At 42.1% G+C, this 14,699-nt stretch overlaps 1 protein-coding gene across 4 annotated transcripts in view; it reads right to left on the bottom strand.

The window, feature by feature from the left end:
* Positions 1-1,019: 1,019 nt before the first annotated feature.
* Positions 1,020-14,699, bottom strand: part of ARMC2 (armadillo repeat containing 2) — a 102,165-nt gene continuing 88,485 nt past the window's right edge. For all 4 annotated transcript variants that reach the window (XM_069974812.1, XM_069974811.1, XM_069974809.1 and 1 more), the window contains exons 13-18: positions 10,254-10,572; positions 8,175-8,297; positions 7,008-7,121; positions 4,639-4,771; positions 1,933-2,093; positions 1,020-1,727 (exon numbers count right to left, since the gene is read on the bottom strand). In XM_069974812.1, coding sequence (XP_069830913.1) covers positions 1,573-1,727; positions 1,933-2,093; positions 4,639-4,771; positions 7,008-7,121; positions 8,175-8,297; positions 10,254-10,572 — 1,005 coding nt within the window. In that variant the 3' untranslated portion in view covers positions 1,020-1,572. The remainder of the gene's footprint in view (positions 1,728-1,932; positions 2,094-4,638; positions 4,772-7,007; positions 7,122-8,174; positions 8,298-10,253; positions 10,573-14,699) is intronic.

The raw sequence follows: 14,699 nt of genomic DNA, 5'->3' as shown, positions 1-14,699 counted from the left end.
CATGTTCATTCTTCAGTGCATACAGAGAAGGAGCGCGCGCCTCCCATAGACTCCCATTATGAGCGGAAGGCTAACGGCATTCCGCGGCGGACAATTCAGTCGCGGAATTCCGCTACCTTTCCTCAGTGGGAACGGGGCCTAAGTTGCCCCTAACAACCAAAACAGTTCTACTCTACACCAGTTTGATAAATCTCCCCCTAAGCACTTTACAATGACTTGTCTGGTTTAAGCCCGGTGATACTCCAGAATCAGAAATTTGAGGCGGGTCCAAACCAAGCCTATGGGCCCTTTCCACCTTGCAATGCTAAGAGACCTTCAGCAATTTGTGATTCTCTCAAAAACATGTATTAAGTCCCTCTGGCGGACTGATTCGAGAAGGCCTACAATTCAGAGCTTGTCCCATAATTTATTTTTCTGAGAAATTAGCCAGGATGACATCTCCTCCTCTAATCGCTGCAGGCAATTTTCAGCAGCTGTGAGCCTTCCACCAAGTACCGCCACCTCTGCATGTACCTGTGTAAGCGTACTGGTAACCACTGCAATAATAGATTCTGTAGTCCAGGGGTTATTCTCTTCACCACCTCAACATACCTTCAGCACCACCTCAAGCGTAATCTATGCTGATAGTATCTCCATCTTCCTCTCCCCCTGAGAAGGCCCTCTTGATCGCTCTGGCAACGGAGCCCTAGAGGAAGAAGGGGAAGCCACCATGTTGGCATCCCTGCTCTCCAGCCTCCGGAACATCCTTCAAGGCTTAGCTTACAAGCTGTTCTTTTGCACGAATTGGTCCATAACTGAGACTGGGTGGTGGGGAACCCACTCATGGACTCCAATAAAATTTGCAAGTGTTTGGGCTAGGTATAGAAGCATCACACGCCGGAGCGAAGGTGAAGTGCGGCGCCGGAACCAGAAGTATAAAAACAGGTTTTTTTAGGCAGCACATCTGTGTCGAGGGTGGTGCTCACAGCAAGAAAAAATCCTTACAGCATTTCAAAAGACCATTCTCGGCACCCACCATATCATGCTTCAAAGTTAATTTATTGTAGAAAATTCATCAAAATACATATGACGGGACGTGTCGGCATCAAGCCTTCCTCAACTGTCAGAAGTGACAACACAAATTAACTTTTAAGTTAGTTTTATTTTCTTATTTATTGTTATAAATACATAAAAACTATTTTTAAGAGTTAGCTTTTCCAGCTAATAAATGTACATCTCCTATACATAATCTCATAATCTCCATAGACAATCACAACCAAGAGTTTTAGGAAATCAGTGAAAAATGTATGATCTACACAACAGCTTGTTGCTCTGCATTAAATAAATTACTATACATTATAAAATCTCACAATAAGATAGAAGGCACACTTTGTGAAGGTTAAAGGAGAAGTTGTAGTGTGGTCCCGCATCGTCGGTATGCGCCACCAGCGCTAGAGCCAGGGAGGTGAGAGCATGTTATTTCTTTTATACTCCCCCCTCTACGGCACTTGTGGGGGAAAAAAAAAAGAAAAAAAAAAAGAGGTCTGCCCAGGTCTTCTCTTAACTAGGAATGTTCATATTCTTTCAATGAGACTACACTGAACCTGGCAATGGTTCCAGGTATGAGTGATGGCTGCGAATTTTGTCCAACAGCAGTGAAGCGACAGGTTTAAATTCTACTTCCCAGCATTCTCTTTGATAGTCCATCAAATCTACATTCCAGTGGCAATCAAGTGCAATCTGTCCATCTTTAACAGAAGAAAAATAGGATTTATCTTTATGCAAACATAACAGCAGCTATTATTATTTGCAATTAACAAGATGACTTTTGGTTAAGAAACCTCATAGTCAGGATATGACAAGGGACTTGATTCTTTGACACTGATATATGTTATATGTATACAAATTTTATATCAGAAGTACACCCAATGTATTCCCTCCCCAATGTCTTACCAAGGAAGGTGGACAAGAGGTTCAAAAGTTTGTTGGTCTCTTCTAATCCAAGATATAGTCCTGCATCTGTGGCACTGTCCATGAAATTCCAAAAAGCTTTGCACACTAATCCAGCCAGATGCCAGTCTAAACATCCAAAGTCCTGCAGACACTCAACCAACCTGTGTTATAAAAGCTTTCATGATCAATTTTATATATGAAAAACAAGGGCTCTTTTTCAGTATCTGAATTAGACACAGTAGCAACAGCAGGGCCGGTGTCAGCAGCCGGCATACTCAGGCAAGTGCCGGGGCCCACAGCACCTCTGGGGGCCCCCTCGGCACTTGCCCGCCCCCTGTACGGATTGAAGGTCCTGCGTTCTGGCACCCGGCACTGAGGAATGCCTGGTTGCCACAGATCGTTACCCCCACCCCACGGGGCACACCTCTCTCCCGCAATCAGGCTCGGCATCGCTAGCAAGTGCGTAGTGCTAGCGACAGCTCAAGCTCACCACATCCTCCCCCCAGGACTCTCAGCATAGGCTGGTCTTGTAAGTGAAAGCCGCGCTGCGCTTCGTCACTTGCTTCGTCCGGCTGCAGTGGTGCACAGTTGTCCCAACTCCAGCCTGCAGCAAGCAGGACAGGGCTCCCTCGGCCGAGTGGTAAGTTTTTATAGGTGGGGTGTCTGGGGGATGGAATTTTCTGCTATTATTATTAGGGGGTCTCAGTACAGGCTGGGGAATGCAAGAGCCTCAACTGAGATCTCTTAATAGTGACAGTAAGTGAAACTGGATTTTTTTTTTTTTTTTACTTTACAGGTTGAAGAAGACCGGACTACTTCAGAAAGAAGATTATTGCTTTTTTATTTAATAAAAGTTTTAATGAGGACTCTGGGTTGTTAAAGTTGTTGTGTTCTTTTTTTCTTGTTTCTTTCATATTTTTGGCTTAGTAGTGGAAGCCGTCTAATAGATGGCATCCATTACTAAGCCAGGGCTTAGCATTGGCCAGTAGAACGGCTAATTCTAACCCCCCACTTACTACCCAGATACCCACCGGCACTAGGGGTACCAGGAAGAGCCAGATACCGTCAGGCCTGGACCCTCAAAAAATGACGATCCGGGACTGGGCAACAGTAGGCTGGTATTATTAGGCTGGCAACGGCCGTTTCCAGTCTGCTGCCACCTAGGCCTGACGATATTTGGCTCTTCCCGGTACCCCTGGTGACGATGGGTTCCAGGGTAATAAGTGGGAGGTTAGTATTAGTTGTTCTGTGGGCTAACGCTAAGCCCTGGCTTAGTAATGGACGCTATCTATTAGATGGCTTCCACTACTAAGCCAAAGATAAGTAAGAAAAAAAAAACAACAACTTTAAAAAGGTCTTAATTGAAATTAAACACCTGAGAGATTCCTTGTTGACTCTTGTTATATAAAAAGTAATAATCTTCTTTCTGAAGTCGTCCGGTCTTCTTTATTTTACCCTGTAAAGCAGTGCTTCTCAAACTGTGAGGCGGGCCTCACCAGTGAGGCGCCTCCTAGTTGTTGGTGAGGCCCAGCTGGAGAGATAGTTTTTAAAAAAGTAACTATGATCTGCATAGTCCTTTTGCTGTTTGCAAAGATATCTATTTTAGCAACATTATTAATTTATTTTGTACTTGCATTATTAGTATATAGAGCTTGGGAGCCAGGTGAAAGGCAGCCCTAGCATTATTTTCAGATTTTAAATGGACTTTCAAGTTTAAAAGTTGCTTTTTAGGACAATAACTGCATCACCTGCCGAACGGACCCCAGGACAGATCTTGGATTAAAAACCTCTATCCCAAGGTACTAGTGGTTTGGGGGGGGGGGGGGGGGGCAGATTGTGGGTACAGAGTAACAAGTCACAAGTTTTTTTTGCATGTTAAAAAAAATTGATGCGTTTTGATCCGATTCTTATTAATGGAAGTCAATGGAAAGACAGATCAAAAAGCATGCACACAAATACATGCATTCTTCATCTGTTTTTTCTTTGCATGAAAAGGACTACAAAAGCAGTGTGAACCCAGCCTTACATAGGTTCCCCGCATCCCAATATCTCATAAAGCTATACCCTGCCACCACCTATGCTTATCAAGCATTATGGGCCCGGATATTTTGGGATTATGGATATGTCACTATATCCAAAACACCAATTAGTCTCACTATACACAGGTAATAGTCTTTCCCTTTAAGGGTGTCTTCACATGTACCGGATCTGCAGCGGAATCCGCTGCGGATCCAGTGCCATTCATTCCTATGAGAACACATACTCGCAGCGGGATTGACATTTATATAGATTTGTAATTTTACTTCTAATTAAAAATCAGCTGCTGTATGTCCTGCAGGAAGTGGTGTATTCTTTCCAGTCTGACACAGTGTTCTCTGCTGCCTCCTCAGTCCATGTCGGGAACTGTCCAGCGCAGGAGAGGCTTTCTATGGGAATATGTTACTGCTCTGGACAGTTTTAGTCACAGACAGAGGTGACAGCAGAGAGCATTTTTTTTTATGCAAAAGGCGGTCATAAATAATGAGCATGATCATGATCAACCATGGCTGTTATTCTATACTGTGTGTGGATTGTTGGCCAATCGTGGGATAATTTTACGGTGTGAAAACATAATTATAATTGCTATAAGAATAATAATAAAGCTTATATGTTTTCAGAAAGAACATTATATAATTCAAAGCTAATTTGAAAGAAACTCTTACTTACTTTTCCATGGCCCCTTCTTTTTTCAGCAAAGTTTTCCTATTAGTGTCTGTAGCCAGATTAATCAGTACCCCACAGGCAGAAAAGCAGACATCTTGCTGTCCAGAATCCAGTAAGGTAACAATGAATTTATAAACTAGGTGGTAAAGCAACAACAGAAAGAGATAAAGAATATTTTTTTTCCGTTGACATCTTGGCACACTAGACTAATCTAACCTGCTGATAGCCCCTTATTGTGCATGGGGTGCTGAGGAGGAAGGCATGTTTCTTACCCTTCTCCTGCTGTTAACAGTGTAATTTTAGGTCAGGAGCACCATTAGGAGCACTGCCCTGCCCCCATAGTGCCGAGACGGTTATCTAATGATAATCAATGGAGTGGACGGGCCGGATTGGATTGATGGGGGCGGGGCAGTGCTTCTAAAGGTGCTCCGTTGCGAGGATTAAACTGCTAAAACCACAAGAACTGCGCTGAGGAGGAAGGTAAGAGATATACCTTCCTCCTCAGTGCCCTGTGGGCAGTAAGAGGCTATCAGCAGGTTATCAACTGATAAATCCCTTTAAAGTATCAGCAGGTTATCAGCTATTAGCAGGTTATCAGCTATTAGCAGGTTATCAGCTGATAAATCCCTTTAAAGTAAATTTTAGCAGTCATTTAATGGGAACCAGTCACCCCCCGTACCGGGGTGAAGGCCGCCCGACCCCCTGCTAGAGCCCCGGATACTTACCCCATCTCGCCAAGTCCCGCTCCTGGAGCCGGTCCCGGGACGGAGATATCTTTGTCAGAAGCCCGGCGTGCGCTGCATAGATGAGTCTGATGCCCATAGAGAATGAATGGAGCAGTCATTCGCTATGGGCGTCGGACTCATCTCTGCAGCGCACGCCGGGCTTCTGACAAGGATATCTCTGTCCCGGGACCGGCTCCAGGAGCGGGACTTGGCGAGATGGGGCAAGTATCCGGGGCTCTAGCAGGGGGTCGGGCGGCCTTCACCCCGGCACGGGGGGTGACAGGTACCCTTTAACTAAAATACTCTTTGGAGCAAAAATGAGTACTCAGGTAAGCGCACTGCAGCCTTTAATGCAATAACCTCATTACAAGGGAGGGTCCAGTATTTAAGAGATCTGTTTCCATGTTTTCTTTCTATTTGCTCACAAGTGCTGTAACAGATTTACTGCTTGATGAATTTTACATTTGTTGTTCTGATGTACATTTTATGTGACAATGCATATATGTATTCCGCTTTGTAAATAGTTTTGGGGCAGGGGGGTTATAGGGGTTTTGTGTTTGTAAATCTTCCCACATTTTTGTGATATAAAAGCAAAAAAACAACACAGGTCCAGCCTTAGGGCCCTAGTACAGTGGACGATTATCATGCGAAAAATCGTTATATTGTTCGAATTTAAATGATAATCATTCAGTGTAATTGCAGGCAATGATCGAAAAATCGTTCGTACTGTATGTCGTTGATTTAGATCTAAGCCTAAAATTATTGCTTATTGTTCGCTGTAATTCCACATTCATTCGCTCAAGTTCCGCATTTTTTCACTAATCATTCAGTGTAATTGCACATTGTTCATTGTTTTGCTGGGATCAGATGGAATAAACGATCATATTAATGATCGCAATAATGATCGTAATAAGGATTGTATCTAACGATTGTCATTCTGTGTAATATGGTGAACGATTTCAGGTTAACAATAAACAATCTCATTTACAATCGTTTATCGTTAGTCGTGTAATAGGACCCAGAGTCTCTCTTATTTCCCTTAAGACTAAATTTTGCCACTAACAAAGTATAATATGTCATGAAATAAATAATCTCAGAATCCCCAAAATACATTAAGGATAGTTTCACATGTAACGTATCCGCATCGGATTTCACGTGGCAAGTTCGCAGCAAAATACGCTGCCAGTATGTAAGTGCCGCCCCCATTAACCCCCCACCGCCGGGAAGATACTTTACCTGCTCTACAATCCGGCTGCATCTGAGGCTTCCGGCTCCCGGAGGTCCCGCGCAGCCAATCAGCCCCGCCGCAGTCCTTGATCGGCTGTGCAGGACCTCCAGGAGCCTCAGATGCGGCCGGATCATGAAGTTGGTAAAGTACCTTCCCAGCGGCAGGGTGTAAATGGGGGCAGCACTTACATACTGGCAGCGAGATGACTCCCGCTCGGTACTATGGATATGAAGGTACTCTGTGTGCTGCTCTATCATGCTCCATTGGTTACTGTGTGGGGGAAGTTTTCTCCTATAAGATAATTTATGTGGGTGTACACAAATGGGATATAGTCTAAAGGATAAAAACACATCCAGTAATACTGTTAAAACTATGTAATCCTTTGCTTTTTTTTTGGCAGAAATGACACCGCAGCTCACCATTTTGTTTCAAAATGAAATCCTGTACATCCTGGTACTGAGACAGATTTCCATATACTCGAGTAGCTTCCAGCATGCCCTCCATGTTGGTAGACAGCATTAATGGTAACAGCACTGTTAAAATGACAGATATTTTAATACATTTCCTTTTGCTGAACCAGATCCCTTATGTTATGTCGCAGTGTGGTGTAGAAGCACAACTACAGTAGCAGCAATCCACTCAAGGTTCCTGAATTCACCAACAGTGGTGTGGATTACCAGCTAAGACCCATATAACGTGTTTATCCTGGGCATTCTCTTAGCACCATGCCAATCCTTCTAGTTGCTCTGTTCCATTGTGGTTATGTTACAAAATGGAGCAATGGGATACGAGAGCAATAAGCTGTAACATTAGGCTAGTGCTCAAGTTTTTTTTGCATTTGTGCGCATCCATTTTGTTCTTTTTTTCCATTGACTTTCATTATAAAAAAAACCTGATCAAAATGGATCTGGTTTTTTTTTTAACGGACACAAAAATGAGGTCGACTAAGGGTGCGTTTACACAGAAAGATTTATCTGACAGATTTTGGAAGCCAAAGCCAGGAATGGATTTGAAAAGAGGATAGATCCCAGTCTTTCCTTTATTACTTGATCCCTGTTTATAGTCTGTTCCTGGTTTTGGCTTCAAAGATCTGTCAGATAAATCTGTCTGTGTAAACGCACCATAAGGGTCCATTTACACAGAAAGATTATCTGACAGATTATCTGCCAAAGATTTGAAGCCAAAGCCAGGAATGGATTTGAAAAGAGGAGAAATCTCAGGCTTTCCTGTATGACCTGATCTCTGTTTCTGGCTTTGGCTTCAAATCTTTGGCAGATAATCTGTCAGATAATCTTTCTGTGTAAATGGACCCTAATGTTTAGCAATGGTGGTATAATTACAGGCCCTAAAAGCCAACTTTGGCCAGACATATAACAGCAACAACAAGCACATAAATTCAACAGCCTGCCCATCCGCTACTTACGACTATATTAATATGCATAAGTATAAGAAGAAGAGCGATGCCTATATCAGGAACTCTGCAGCCACAGGTACCTATTAGTAGGTTTGTATGTTTCCCTTTAGTTTAACACGAAAAGGGTTAAACTGTTACATTTCAATCTTAATAAAAGGACAGAAAAACTTACAATTAGAAATCTCTATCCTTCTGCTGGTAATTACAGAGCTGTCATTTTGATAGTAAGACAAATTGCTGAATGCTGCCAGGGTATTGATCACCAGTTCTTCACATTCATCAATTGACTTGTATCCTGAAATGATGAAATAATTACAATATTGTGGAGTTTAGTCAAAAGGGGAAACAAAATATCAACTTTTATGCATATTTACAAAAAAATCTTTAGAGTAATCACCATAGAATTGTATTCAGTGGTGTCTGGGATTTGATAGGCAGACTTCATACATCAGCCTCATTCAGGCTATTTGTTCTTATAGTGTGCAGAAAAAAAGTAGGGTGGCCAAAGATTAGATGGTATTATTAAAATAAAGAATCTATCATGAGGTCCACAGTAATAATAGATTAGACCATAGCGGTCAAAGTCAGGCTCTCCAACTGTTGCAAAACTACACTTCCCATCATGCCTGGACAGAAAAAGCTTTAGTTTTGGTTGTCTAGGTATAATGGGAATTGTTGTTTTGTAACAGCTGGAGGGCCTGAGTTTGACACCTATAGATTAGACTACAACACCTATATACCAATATAGGCATTTAAAGGAAATTTAAATAAGAATCTAACCTGTTGACATGTTTCTATTGCGCACGGGGTGCTGAGGATGGAGGCAAGAGCTGTTTCCATGCTAAGGCTATGTTCACACTACGTATTGGACAGGCCGTTCCGTAACCCGGACAGGTCTCTGCAGTACCGGCTGGATGATCTTTCCGGCCGCAGTTTTCAGAACTCTCTTAGCACACAATGAAGCAAGCGACCGGCTGGGATCCCATAGCAGATAAGGCAGTGTTCTACACCGTACAAAGTACGGATGTTGTTGCCGATGGCAACAACGGCTGTACTTTTACGTAGTGTGAACATAGCCTAATTTGGTATTTTAGTGCTATGGGAGCGGGACTGCCCATCTGTTCTCGGATGGCCCGCCCCTTCTAATGACTATCAGCAGGGCAGGCCAGATTGGTGCACTAGGGCCTAATTACATAAACATTAAACACCTAATAGCACAGAAACAGCACCGAGGATGAAGGTAAGATGCTTCTCTTCATCATCATCAGCACACTATGTGCAATAAGGACATATCAGTCCTCATGAACAATAACAGAACATAATGGAACATGCTACCCTAACTAGGATTTCAAGATTGTGTACTGTGAAAAGGTTGTCATTATATACACAAACATAAATTCAGGTGCGAAGATAGCCCATAGAGATAACAGCTTTATGTGTTTACCATCCTCCATATGCATCTATACGAGGTGATCAAATTTGAAAATAGGTGGAAAAAAATAAGATAAATCTATGTAAAATTTAAGGCACAGTCTCCCAAACTGGAAGCCAAACAGCGGACTTGTGGCCATGATGAAAATGGTGAATATACTGTCCACAGTGGTCTCCAATTCATTCCTAATGGTCATACAGTCTTGTAAGCATAATATTGTGGCTATAGCATCTATTCATTTATGGATGCATAATTTGTGACACAGGCTGCTTCCCCAAGTCTAAGGTCTATTCTAATGCTAACATTTATTAAGACAGGCATCGGGGAGGCTCAGTATTGCTATATTGCTAGCAACTAGAGAGGAGACGACCTGCCAAAAGTTTGGGTTTGCACAAACCTGAACGATAGATATTTGAATCCCACTGCCTGGAGAAGGAGGAAGTAGCCTGAGGACTACCTGGAAAACAGCCTATGGTGTATGGCTGTATTCATGTTTTCCAAAAAGTCCTTGGGCTGCATCCTCCTTCTCCAGGCAGTGGGATTCAAATGCTGATCGTTCTGGTTCATGCGAACCCAAACTTTTGGCAGGTTCATCTCTACTAGCAACATGTAACTATGTCAAGACAGGGCTCATGCAGCCATTGGGGACCATGTGGCCATGTTGCCCCTTACTGCTGACACTCAATATAAAAATGTGAAGAAAAAAACAATACCCCTAACAGTTAATTAGAAAACTGCTCCAAACAGTATGCTGAATAAGTAGCTGAATAAGCCCCTACTTTTCAGGTTATCTTGTTATATGTATAAAGTGTAACTTACCAAGAATCTGCATTAACAGTAGCACGCAGTTCTGGTCAGCAGCAAGTTCTTCTCCAACTTTTGGATGGACGGACAGGTTAGCCAAGAGACATACTATTTTAATTAAGATATCTTCTACTTCTGTGGGCTGGTTTTGGCCCTTCGGTTTTTCCTTTGCTGATGACAGAGCACTCTGTGCCTTTTTATCAAGGTCGCAGTAAGTGTGCAATAAACGTAAAAGAGTTTTAATGCTTCCTTCCAGTTCATAAAATTGTTTACGAGCTGTATCGCTCTTAGCTGTTAGATTCCCAAGTGTGAAAACTATGCGGACCAGAAGATCCTAAAGATAATGCAGATTGCAAAATAAGTTATTTGTTAATAAAGCTTTATGCATGGACAAAATCCAACAAAACAAACCATATGTATACAGCTATACTGCAAACATTAAAGGGACTCTGTCACTGTTCCATAGCGATCAGTTCACAGAGAGTCTCAGTACCTGTACATCTAGAGGAAATATGCTTTTAATCCCCCTAGTGATGAATCAAAGAGGCCCAGTGGGGCACTGAAGGTTTCATAGCCATTTTGTAGGTCAGAGATTCTCTTTAAAGGGTCTATTCAGATGTACAGGATCTGCAGCAGATTTGATGGTGCAGATTTTATGCTGTGTTCAGTCATTAAGTCACAATGATATCTGCAGCATCAAATCTGCCTATCTGTCTGTTGTCATCTATGTCCATGGGGCTTGCTGTAAATATCACTAAATAACATAACAACCATAAAAATAGACAAAAAAAATGAAATAAAAAAAAAATGTTAAAAAAATAGAAACAAATTAGAAAAAAAAGAACACGTATCTGTCTCTAATCAGTAAAAGAAAATCTAGGCGATACATGGACTTTAAAGTACAAGGACAGCCATTCAGATTAGTAGCCATCATGTAATACTACATTTCAGTGGTGAAATACCTAGCTGATTTATGGAAATTGGTGTATGTATGCAATATTTTCAGGTTAAAGGAACATAATAACGAATGTATCCTTACCCATCCCCGTGACCCCACAGCACTGCGCCACCAGCTTCCTGACCGCTGCTGCAGTTTCTCCAGACTTTTTGGTACATCTTGGTCCGGGGGAAAGTACCCGTTCAGCCAATCAATGACTGCAGCAGTGTCCCATCTCAATCACTGACTGACTGAGTGGGCACTCCTAAGCCTGGGTCGTGACGTGGCAGGAGCGGGAAACAGGGATGGGTAAGTATACATTTTTTATTATGTTCCCGCACCTCCCTGCCTTCAGCATATTTTTTATTTTGTCCAGACTTCTCCTTTAATGTTGCTTATTACTTATCTAATTTTTTAAGAAAAATTAAAAAGACACTAAAATGCAAAGCATTATAGTCTCCTTATACACTCCTCCAGTAACAAAGTGCACACATTGTTGGACTCCTGGGCTACAAATGAATAACACATGCTCTCCAACCACAAGTGTCATCGCCTCCAGGAAAATGTTGCACTAACAAATAAGATTTAAAAATAAGTCTTCAATGTTTCTTTAACCCATGAAAGTATTTTTAGAGTTTATTTTTGTTTTCAGGCAGGGATTACGCATGGTTTGTCTGACTCTCAAATGTTTGTAAATCTCTTTGTAAAGCTCCCCTCTGTCTTCTCTTTGTACATCAATTACCACCTGTCGTTGAACAGCCATGGCAAAACAACTATCACTCTAAAGGCCCTATTACACCAACAGATCTGCCGACAGATTATCTGTCAAAGATTTGAAGCCAAACTCAGAAATGGATTTAAAAAAGAGGCGAAATCCAGTCTTTCCTTTATGACCTGTTCTCTGATTATAGTCTGTTCCTGGGTTTGGCTTTAAATCTTTAGCAGATAATCTGTCGTCAGATCTGTTGGTGTAATAGGGCCTTAAGGGTCTGTTCACACTATGGAATCAGCGTGGACATGTCAATTCTTTTGGCAGATGGTGGATTGCGTCAATAGGACAGGCGGAACTTCAAGCTGAGTCCGCGGCGCAAATTCCACGCTGATTCCGTAGTATAAACATACCCCTATAAACTTTCATGTTTCTTTACATCTTGTGTGATTCTGTGTAGCACTTTGCACTTTTCTAGATTATACAGATATACAATTAATAAATCTGAAACTGCGGCAGCTAGAAAGACAGGAGATGGCTTAAAATACTCAGGGGGACTTGATCAGTAAGATCAGCTAGGTTTGGGAGGATTTCATTTTTTTCACTCTTGGGTGAAATACCCCTTTAAATGCCATATATATGGATTGCTTTTGCCCTACATTACTTTGTGCATATGTCCTGTGTAAATGTGTTCTTAAGAGGCAATTCTTTGAACGGAGAACGGTGGCGCACAAGCTCTCCCATAGACAGCCTATGGCACACTAAGGCAGGCGGGATTCTGCCTGATTTACTCATTGTTAACACACCCATAAGCTATGTTCACACGTAGCAAAACTAGCGGAATTCCACGGCGGACAATGCTATTAGCCTCCCTCTCATAATGGGAGTCTATGGGAGGTGCGAGCTGCTGCTCTCACCACGCGGAGAGACGCTGTGAGAACAGCAGCGTGCGCCTCCCATAGACTCCCATTATGAGAGGGAGGCTAACGGCATTCTGCGGCGGACAATTCCGCTAGTTTTGCTACGTGTGAACAGGGCCTTAGCATGCACACTGACTTCACTCACTGTAGTCAACAGCAACTGTCACTGACACCTTTCTGTTCTCTGGCATCGCTGTTTCCTGTTATGTCATGTTATGTTTTTTGGAGTAATTTACGGTGACATCACAGCTTTTTATTCCTGTTTTGTGATATCACTTCATTCATTATGCCTGTATTATAACACACTGTGACAATGAGTACTATCTTTGACATGACTCCTATGATTTTACAGTGTTTATTTGCCCTGTACTGTGACACGATTGTGGCCAACAGCCCTGCACTTTGACTTAAGGCCCTATTACACGAATCGATTATCGTGCAAAAACCCACCAAAGTGTTCGTTAGCGATCATCATTAGGTGTAATAGCGTTAAGCGAGTGCAGGACGAACACAAAATCATTAGATGGTTGCTGATCGTGATTCCTTAGCATGTCAAAAAATCATTTGTGTAATAAGAAATCTTTCAGTCACTTGGGGGAAAACCTCCATTTTTCTCTCGCACAAATAATTAGCGACCCTATAACGGCCACAAAAATGATTGTTCATAACAGAAATAGATTAATTTGATAACGTTACAATGATTCGCTACTATATTGCCAGTTATCATTAGCGATCGACCGCTTTGGCGGGTTTTTGCACAATAATCCCTCTGTGTAATAGGGCCCTTATAATTGTGATAATTATACCTGTGCGGTTACTTTATTTTAGTCTTTAACCCTGTTATGTGACAATTTTTTCTATGTCTGTGCAGATACCGCTGTTTATTATTATTCTAGTGTAACATTCCAATATCTAATATAACTGTACTGTCAAATCATTGAGTTAATTATCCCAGTGGGCTTACCATTGTGTGCTACGTCCATGTTCTGTAACATAACTAAGAATTATTCTGGTCTAGTGAACTAAAACCTGGAAACTGGTGCCAGAATTATAAGTTTTTATTACAGCATTATATGAACAGCTGCTTTCTTCACCTACTGTCTCCTTCCAAGTCTCCTTGTAGATTGTAAGCCCCATAGGGTAGCATCCGCTTTTCCTCTCTCTTAGTCTGTCTTTTCTTTTTTTTCGAGGGAGGGGAGGAAGGAAGGTGATGATGATGATATATCCTCAACATGCTTAAAATTTTGATTTTATTTAATGATGCGACATAATCTTTTTGGGATTGTTTGTTTTTTTAAGCTTTTGGTCGCATTAGGGCACTTTTAAGTAATAAACAGTCACATAGATATGAATGTACGTTATAATTTGAAAAGATTATAATTAAAAGGGAAACTAACAGCAGGTTATGTTCCCATAGCGCATGGAATGCGGAGGTTAAAGGTAATTGTCTCACCTTCATCCTCAGCACCAGTTTATGTTAATGAGATGTTTCCTGTGCACTTGGGGGTGGGACTACCGTCCCCAGTGCACCGATCCGCCCCGTCCCTCCTAATGAGCCTTGAGGCAGCCCAATGACATCACTATGACGCTAATGACTGCAGGGCACTGGATAAATATTCATGAGAAGAGATAGGTTGGATCGGGGCAATGAGGGCTGTCATTTTGCCCCCAGTGCACAAAACTGCCTTATTTACATATTATTAATGTCAACGCAAAAACGGTGCTGAGGATGAAGGTAAGAAAATGACTTTCCTTCTAAGCGTTTCGTGCATTTTGGGAACATAACAGCAGGTTAAAGTCTCCTGGATGCTACTGCTGCTGGGGATCGCAGGAATAGATAGGGGGAGCTGAGACCAGGGTATGAAACCTAATAGCCAGTGCTGGGAGACTGCCTT

This window comes from Dendropsophus ebraccatus, chromosome 6 (genome assembly GCF_027789765.1).
Source record: "Dendropsophus ebraccatus isolate aDenEbr1 chromosome 6, aDenEbr1.pat, whole genome shotgun sequence".
Classification (NCBI taxonomy): Eukaryota; Metazoa; Chordata; class Amphibia; order Anura; family Hylidae; genus Dendropsophus; species Dendropsophus ebraccatus.
This window is presented reverse-complemented; position numbering and strand designations above follow the sequence as displayed.